The sequence below is a fragment of the Oryza sativa genome, chromosome 5 (assembly GCF_034140825.1).
Source record: "Oryza sativa Japonica Group chromosome 5, ASM3414082v1".
NCBI lineage: Eukaryota > Viridiplantae > Streptophyta > Magnoliopsida > Poales > Poaceae > Oryza > Oryza sativa.
The window spans coordinates 13,979,869-13,989,408 of record NC_089039.1 but is presented as its reverse complement, the minus strand read 5'-3'; the positions used below and the strand labels follow the sequence as shown (position 1 = coordinate 13,989,408).

At 47.9% G+C, this 9,540-nt stretch overlaps 1 protein-coding gene across 1 annotated transcript; it reads right to left on the bottom strand.

Moving 5' to 3' along the window:
- Nucleotides 1-3,039: 3,039 nt before the first annotated feature.
- LOC136356640 (uncharacterized) lies at nt 3,040-8,595 on the bottom strand. The gene is made up of 4 exons (XM_066310886.1): nt 7,327-8,595; nt 3,435-4,355; nt 3,120-3,263; nt 3,040-3,045 (listed from the first exon to the last, which is right to left on the bottom strand). The coding sequence occupies exons 1-4, from the start codon at nt 8,593-8,595 to the stop codon at nt 3,040-3,042; spliced, it is 2,340 nt and encodes a 779-aa protein (XP_066166983.1).
- Between the last annotated feature and the right edge of the window lie 945 nt (nt 8,596-9,540).

Sequence of the window (9,540 nt, the reverse complement as noted above, 5' to 3'; positions counted from 1 at the left end):
GACCCTGGGTCCCAGCTCGTCCCAAGCCAACCCAGGCCAACATTCCACATTTTAGTTGTTAAGCAAATTTTAAGAATTAAAACACTAATTTGGGTACATTGCTAGGCTTGCCCATAACCGAGGGCGCGGCTATTCGAATAGATTATACTCTGATCAGAGGTGTATATCTTTACCCACAAGACACATCTTCCTCACGTGTAACCACGTGCCACATACCACCACGGTATACGGACGGAAGACGTAATATAGTTCCCAACCCATCCTAGCCATAAACAAGAGTACCGACCCAACCCCACCTACGGCCGGAACCCCTGGGACAGGCAGGCAGGATTGAGCCCCTAGCAGCAGGACACCAGCCCTGTGCCATGACATCTCGACTACCGAGCCGCAGCTCGTGTAGCCTTCATTTGTCCTAGAGATGTCCATCGACCCCCGACTTCGTCCATCTCCATCCGTGTACTTTTGTTTATAACCAGACTGAGCCACAAACTAAGCCTTACCCACTAGACATGTGGAAGTACGGTAGTGCTTTGCAACAGAGGCCCGAGCTTTATCCTTATATTGGCCGGGGTGCTACTTCCCACAACTGGCATGCACCCAAACCCCACCGAAAAACAGGTTTTAGGGGCTTTGAAAGAGGAAGAGAGGGGTATGTCCAATTCCACCATAAGCCAACCATTCCATAGTATCCAAGAGATATGAATATTCCCAAAGTCTAAAGTTATAAAAACCACCTAATGTTGTCCTATTAATCAGCGAAGCATCTACCTAAATTCATACTAGTGGAACCATGAATAGAGTACCCACTAGTTGGTGTTTTGTTTATTCTAGGGTGAACAAGGTAATAATAACAATAGCAATAATAATGTCTTAACAAAGGTAAATAGGCATGGCTAAATAAAACAGTGATAACGCGGGAATTTAAATAAAGCGGTAATGCATTAATTTAAATCAAAATAATTTTATAAACTGGGATTCAATATGCTCAAGGATGATGTGACTTGCCTTGGTCGTTTTCCCAAACGTCGGCTTCAACCTCCACGAAGAGCGGATCTTCCGAAGCTGCAGCATCTACACGACCAACAGAAAAGAAAAGGATTTTACTCTAATAAACTCCATATAACAAGCAGGAACAAAGCACGAAAATGGGTTCTTGACTTCTTAAGGAAAAATTAGAGACTTGAACGGTCCAATTCCGAGTTCAAATGGCCAAGTTATGGCCATTTGAAGTTTATATGCTCTTTAAATGAATATTTGTGAATTTCTTCATTTAAATTTTAATTTTAAAAGGGTTTATTGCGTCAGCCGAGGGGGAGGGGCGCGCGGACCGGGTCCACGGGAGTGGGGCCCACGCGGCAGCCTCACGGTCCACGGTGGACCGGGTGCACTCGGGCTCACACCGGCCGGCGCCGTGGGTCCCACGTGTTAGCCGCACCCGAGGGCGCGGGCGGCTGACGGCCAGGCCCCACGCGGCAGCCGCTCGGTGCGCCCGAAGGCGGCCACGTCGGCGCGGCCGGCGGGAGGCGGCGCGCCCGCGCCCCTATGGGCACATCGGAGCGGCGGCCGAGAGAGGGGAGGGAAAGGGGGAAACGAGGCGGCGGTCCACGGCTCACCCTAGGTCGACGGCGACGACGAAAAGGCAGCCGGAGCGGAGGAAGGCGGCGGCGCGGCTCGGGTCGACGGGGACGGCGGTGCTCCGGCGGTCGATGAGCGAAACGGAGGGGTGGACAAGGTCGGCGAGGATGCGGCGAAGCCGAAGGAGGCGGCGCCGAGGTGGGAGGTGGTCTGGGGCGACGACGGTGGCAGACCGGAGCTCGGCGGCGACGGCGGAGAGAGATAGCGACGGCGCGAGCTCGATTCCGGCGAGGAGGAAGGGCGGCGAGAGGCGGAAACGGACGGAGGAGGTGCGGGGAGGGTTTAAATAGGGTTGGAAGGGGGAGAGAGCGGCCGGCGGGGAAGGAATAGGCGCGGGAGGTCCGGCCGCCATCAATGGCGCCGGTGAGATTTGCGGGGGCAAATCCGTCCGTTTGAACGCGAGAGAGAGAGGGAAAAATGGGGGGAAAGGGAGAGGGGATCACGGGGAGTGATTTCCCCCTCTTTATTGCACGTGGGGACGGCGGGAGGCGGCGGGATTCGCGGCGGCGGCGGCGCTAGGGCGCGGGCGAGGCGGCGGGAGCGGCGGGAGGAAGGGGATGACGGGTGGGCCCCACCCGTCAGCGAGGGTGGCGGGCGGGCCTGCCCGTCAGCGGCGCGTGCGCGGGGAGAGGCCGGATGGGCCGCGGGGAGAGGAGAGGGAGGGGGAGGGAGATGGGCCGAGGGGGAAGGAGGGAGGGCGGCCCAAGAGAGAGAGAGGGGGAAGGAAAAAGAGAGGGAGGAGGGAAGGACTTTGGCCGCGGGCCGAGAGAGAGAGGAAGGCCCGCTTTGGGCCAGACTTGGCCCAAAGGGAGGAGGGGGATTATTTTTAGCTTTTTCTTTTTAAATAAACTTTGATCAAGGTTGTTGTTGCTTAATAAATAATTCCCATGCTCTGAAAATTCAAGTAAAATTTGAGGGCTCCTTTTAGACCAAGGAGAATTTAACAAAAATTCTCCGGACCACATTCGAATTTTTCTTGTACGTATTTTAGTGTTTGCCAATTTCTTTTCGAATTTTAATTAATTCTATTATTCCTTTTAGAAAATGATTTTTATTTTGGGATGAATTTATCAGGACGTGACAGCTTGGCAAGCACTACACACACGATCTTTCTCAAAAGAAACATTCGATAGACCAAGAATGTGTTCCCCTTTTAGCAGAGATGCCAAATTCCTCATTCCAACATGGGCTAGCCTACGGTGCCATAGCCAACCCATAGAGGATTTAGCAATCAAGCATGCCTCCGGATTCACTCTATCTACGTCGAAATCAACGAGATAGAGATCACCCTTTAACACACCCTTGAATGCTATGGAAGAGTCATCTCGCCTAAAAACGGTCACATCCACATCGGTAAACAAGCAATTAAATCCTAACTTACACAATTGAGACACGGATAATAAATTATAGCTTAAAGAATTGACAAGGAGGACATTAGATAGAGATTGATTCTTGTAAATGGCAATCTTACCGAGACCCATTACCTTTCCTTTACCATCATCTCTAAAGACAATATTTTCACGACTTCCACCCTCCTCATCAAGACTTGTAAACATACTCCTCTCTCCCGTCATATGATTGGTGCAGCCACTGTCCACAACCCAACTTGAGCCACCGGAGGAGTATGCCTACAAAAAAAAAGATCAAGCTTGGGATTTAGAAACCCAAATTTGTCTAAGTTTGGGTCCCTTGATGTTAGTCATCAAAGCCTTTGGCACCCACACACAAGTGCGGTACTCATCATTGTAATTCCCATTAAAATAAACAACCACTTTGCCCTCTGAATTTTTGGAAATTACATATGAATCATAGTAAAGACCCTCTGGCCGGAACTTCCTGGCATTATACCCGGAACTTCCGGTCAGCCCCTTCGGCCTATCAGAAGCCCGGAACTTCCTGACAAAATGTCTGGAACTTCCTGTCTTACAGGGCAGGAACTTCCGGTCATTTTGCCCGGAACTTCTGGTTGTCTGACCAGTGAGGGGATAAGTCATCTCACTTGCTTGTGGAGCTTTTCCTTCTCTTACAAACATCAAGCATTCTTTCCCATTTACCATCACACGCTTAGACACAGGACTTCCACCAGAAAATCCGAGCCCGTGTCCATCCTTGTTAGGATGAGCGTTAATGGTCTTGTAAAGGGCATCTTTTGAATGGTATGTCTTCTTGCATCCATATTTCACCAATGTGCCCAACCTTTCATTCTCTTTCTTAAGAGCTTGCATAGCATCAACATTAGTAGCATAAGAGTTTAAATCAATATTGTAACACCTAGCACAACCATTGCTAGTAGATGGGTTGGAAGAATTAGAAACCACAATTGGTTGAGAAGTGCTATTCCAAAGAGTGTCAAATTGAACTTCAAGATCTTTATGACTTTTGTCTAAACTAGCAAACTTCTCTTGAAGAGTTTCATTGACATCCCTAAGGCTAGCTAGAGAACCATTAGCCAAATTAAGCTCATTAGCTAGTTGTTCATTTTTAGCACATTCTTTAGCTAGGCTCTCCTCTAAGGCAAGGTTTCTTTTGTTCTCAAGAATAAGTAATTCTTCTTGCCTTTCGAGAGATTGTTCTTTACTATCCAAAGCTCTCATTAACTTAGCCAAATGTTGCATAGCGGGTTTGCTAAAGCTCTTAAGCACATCATCTAATTCATTATCACTTTCCTCATCATTAGAATCAACATCAAGAGATGTGTGAGAGGGCTTTTGAGTCATCACCTGTCACACCCTAAAAATCCTAAATGTATAAATTGTTGTTTAATTGGAATTATTAGAATTTATTTTAAAAGCCTAGAAGAGAAGATCTAGTTTTAATTAATAAATTCCAATATAAAATGGGGCCAGATAAAATTTCATTAAATACTTTGCTTAATTCTATAATTCCTAGATTTTTCTGGGATTTATTTGAGCTAAGGAAGTATTTTTAATAAATGGAATTGCATTTTATGAATAATTTAAATTGAAAAAAGTTTTTAAAAGTCTTCTTTTGACTTTGGGCCGAAAGTCGGCCCAAAACCTCTCTCTCTCTCTCCCTCGGCCCAGTCCGGCAGCAGCCACCCGCGAGCGCGTCCGCCCGCCGACAGGTGGGGCCCACCTGTCAGTCTTCGTCTTCCTCGCGCCGCTGCCGCCGCCCGAGCCCTAGCGCCGAGCCGTGCCGCCGTCTCCTTCCAAATTCGGCCGCCCCTTTCCTTTTCCGGTGAAATCAATAGAGGGGAAATGATCTTCGGCATCTCCTCTACCTTTTCTCTTTTGGAATCGTCGGCTAAAATCGTTTGGAAATCCGTGGATTCGATCTCGAATCGGATTCGTCTCTCTCCCCGAACCCTAGACTTTCCTTTGCCGTGGGCCTTCGCCGCCGCCTTCCAACCCCTATATAAGGACCCCCAAGCCCGCCGCTACCCGCCGCCACCCTTGCCTTTGCCCGCCGCCGTCGGTAGCGCCCTAGCACCGTGTAGCCTCGCGCCGCCGTCGTCGCCGCCGCTCCAGCCGTGCGTCGCCGTCGCTCCAGTCGTCGCCGTCACTCGGGAAGGCCACCGTCGTGGTCGCCGTCACGTCGCCGTCCTCGTCCGCCCCTCCGCCGTCGCCGTAGGTCGCCGGAGCACCGCCGTCGTCATCAAGCCGAAGGTTGCCGCCGCTTCTTCCTCGACGCCGTCGCCGTCCGTTGCTCCTCCGCCGCTACTTTGGTCACCGGTGAGTTCGCCGTGCCGTCCGCTACCCGTAGGTGCTCTTCGTTTGCGCCGCCGCGCCGTCATTCGCCGGCGAGCATGCACGCCCGAGCCGCCGCCGGTGGTGACGTCACCACCGACGTCATCGTCGTCGTTCCCCGTGGCCCGGTCGTGGACCGATGGATCTTGGCCGTCCGTTTTGGATAGGATCGATCTCGGACGTTCGTTTCCGTGAGCCGCCGCCGTGCACCCGGTCCACCGCGAACCCTAGCCGCTGACGCAATAATTCCCTTTTCCTTTTCAAAAATAATTCATTATTGCGTCATAATTCAATAAAAACCCATATAAGTGTTTTAATCCGATTGAATCTTTGAAAATTCATAACTAATTCATCTTAGCTCGGATTTAGTTGGTTCAAGTCTCTAAATTTTTCTAAAATTGAGATCTACATGTTAAAAATATCCACATGTACTGTTCATGCTTGTTTATGTGCTGTTTTGGTGTTTTTGCTCTTTTCTATTTAGATTCCGACGTTTCCGGAGAGTTCATTTTCGCAGGAAAAGAATTTGAAGAGTTCCAAGGCTAGCAAGGCAAGTCACACAGATCCCAAACAACCCTTTGAGCATGTTGATCCCGTTTAAAGCTATTGTTTCTATTCAACTATTGCATTTATTTTCGAATGTCATTGGGTGGAATTAACCTATTGTTTGTTATAGCCCTTTTGTTCTTGATTACTTTATTCCTTGATACCTTGGGTTATTATAACTTGACTAGTTGGGCTATATATATTGGTTCAGCTAGATATTAGATATGATTGCTTAGCCATGCTTAGAAACATTAGCACACTCTTGGGATAACTTATGACTCACTATTATTTAAAGATGGCTTAATGATAGTTCACGATGGTCAATCGTGATTGGTTAATTAATTACTTGCCAACTAAAACTTGATAATGGTGGGTTGTGAGCACATGGTTTTGAGAGTCGTGCTCATGACAATTAAGGACCGGTTCACGAGTTTCGGTTGTGAAACATTAACTGTGCCAACCACAAGCCAGCGTGGGCAACGGCTTTACCTTTTGTATAGCATGGTTCATTGTGGAGCACCAGACTGAGAAGTGGCGGAGATAAGCCCACGGGGGTCGCTGGGGAGTCCATGCCTTGTTTAAAAGGGGGTGATTATGATCCAGGAAAGGTGCGCTGTGGTGGATTGTGTTGTGCGAGGGGTACTGTCACAGCTCCTTTCCGAGGTACCGTGGTGGTATTGAGGCACATGGTGACATGTTGTGGGGCTGTGTCTTGTGGGTATAGTGGTACATCTCTGACCAGAGTAAAACTATTCGAATAGCCGTGCCCGCGGTTATGGACGGGTCTAACAATGTCTTTCGTGATTATTTTCACACTTCTCACCATAATAAAAGATGCTATAACTGGTAATAAGTTGTTTAGCTCCTGGTTTGGAATGGTATATTCCTGGTTTGGAGATAGATCTGTACAGCCGGGTATGGTTGTTCAGGATGGTTGGGCCTGAGCAGCATGGGTGTGCTGTTTAGTGTTGATTAAAATTGATGATTAATTACTCTACTGTTTTATAATTCTCAAATGTTTGCTAAATGCTGCTTTTGCAAATGAGCCCTATATTATGCCATTCTTTGGTATCCTTGTGCACTTGCATATTTGCTGCGTGGCTTGCTGAGTATGTCATATGCTCACCTTGCAATCATTCATCAGAGGAAGAGTTCTACAGTGATGCTGATGGTGTGGAGGATTAGGTGTAGCCCTGGTCAAGCTGCCTGTGGAGTGGAGCCGTCTGCGCCGTTTATCTTATTTTTCCGCTGCTTAGATTTTTATTGATTGAGAGGAACTATCTACCTCTGTAATGACATTTTATTCGCTTATTAATTAGAGTAATAATTGTACTCTATTATCAATTTGTTATTGTGTGCCTCGGCTGATTCCTGGACGAGGGTTCACACACATGTAAGCGTTTGGAATTTTGGATAGAAATTCCGGGCGTGACATCACCTTGCGGCCTTGGGCCATGAAACAAGAGTAGTGGTAGGAGTCGTCGTCGTCATCACTCAAGTTGTTGAAGAGACGCGCCTTGCTTGAAGATGATGACTTGAAGGCGACGGTAGCAACACCACCTTCTCCTTCAACCTTGTCTTTTGGCTTGGGCATGGGCTTGACCTCGGGATCTTCCTCATCTCTGGAGTACCACACCTCCGCCATGTGTGCCTCCGCCACATGAGCACGCTCCGGCTTCTTCTTGCCTCCCTTAGCCTTAGCTTCATTTGACTTGGGACAATCGGCAATGAAGTGGCCATATTCACCACAATTGAAGCAAGCTCTCTTTGATTGCCGCTTTCCCTTGTCATCATCCTTCCTCCCTTTGCCATAGCCACTCTTGCGAAGAAAGTGCTTGAATCTCTTGACAACAAAAGCCATCTCTTCATCTTCACTTTCTTCACAACTTGACTCTTCTTCTTGTTTTGCCTTCCAAGCAACTTCTTGATTTTTGATCATGGCGGCATTCTTCACCATTTGCCTCACTTCATGAGCTTCCTCTTCTTGCATCTCATGAGACACAATTCTTCCAAGAATGTCACTTGGGGTGAGCCTCTTGAAGTCTTTTCTTTCCCATATCATAGATACAAGAGTGGGATTTCTTGGACCAAAAGCACGGAGAAGTCTCTTGACAACAAAGTGATTTGTCATGTCCTCACTCCCAAGTCCTTTGATCTTGTTGACAAGAATCATCATCCTATCATACATCTCTTGTGGTGTCTCCTTGTCATCCATCACAAATCTTCCAAGCCTTCCTTCCAATAATTCAATTTTGGCCTCACAAACGGCGGGTGAACCCTCATGAGCCAATTGCAAAGTATCCCATATCTCCTTGGCCTCCTCAGACCCATCAACCTTGTTGAACTCCTCCGGACTCAAGGCGGAGAGAATTGCATTGGAAGCTTGAGCATTGCGGTGGATGAGTTGCTCTTGCTCCGAAGTGAGCTCCATATCATCATGGGGTACATCAACACCTGTACAAACAACTTTCCAAATACTTGGATGCAGAGAGATTAGATTCAACTTCATCTTGTGCTTCCAAGCGGCGTAATGTGTCCCATCAAATTGAGGAGCATGCCCGGAAGGCACGGAGACAAAGTTGTGAGAGGGAATGGTAAGTTTGCTGTAATCAAAAGGTATAGTAGCTCCCTTGGTTGATGGAGTTCCCTTGCTGCTCGCTCCATCTTCATTTCCATTTTCCCCATTCTTTTCCCCTAAGTCCGACATTGTGGATCACTCAAAGCGGTGAAGCTTGAATCAAGAGCACCTTGCTCTGATACCAATTAAACGCGCTGATGAAGCCTAGAGGGGGGGGGGTGAATAGGTTGTCCCTGAAAACTTAAAAACAAATCGCAGCGGTAAAATTCAAACAAACCCGGAACTTCCTGGTAAGGAACTCCGGAACTTCCGGCATCTCAGGCCCGGAACTTCTGGTGTTCTAAGACAGGAACTTCCGGGTAACAGAATAGAGATGAAATTCAAATTTTGAAACAAGAGACTAAGCCAATCTTCACAAGATGGTGCACAGGTATTCTAAGCAGAGGATATATCACAGAATCATCCACAGAAACATCACAGAAAAAGACAAGAGCAATTTTTTCCCGAAGTTCGGATCTTGCGATACTACTCTCCGTTGAGGAGCTCCAAAGAGCTGGGTCTCGATTAACCCCTTGCCTCACTTGTGCAAAAACCCAGAGGAAATCCACAACCTTCAACCCCAAACACCCCTAGGCAAATTTCTAGAATTGAGTGACCACCAAGATCCAACTCAACCTACTTCTAGAAATCCACCACAAGTGTGGGTTGCTCTACTTGGAAAGCCTCTAGAATCTCAGCACAAGAACTTCACTAACTTACCTCGTTCCCTTTCGGAGGAGAGGAAATCATTCACAAACTTACCCGGGACATCCACAATATGCAACGGATTCTCGCGGGCGACACCTAACCGTCTAGGAGATCATCTCCAAGAGTAATAAGCACCGAGATGACAGCCCACGAGATTTTCCAAGTGCTCATCCAAGATCCTAGTCTTCACACCTCTCCAAATCTTCTTCTCTCCCTCTCAATCTCTCATTCACACACGAATTAGGCTCTAGATTGAGTGGAGAAGGCAAGAAACACTTGGGAGAAGCTAGCAATAGCTCTAGGTTAGAAAAGTGAAAGTGGAATGGC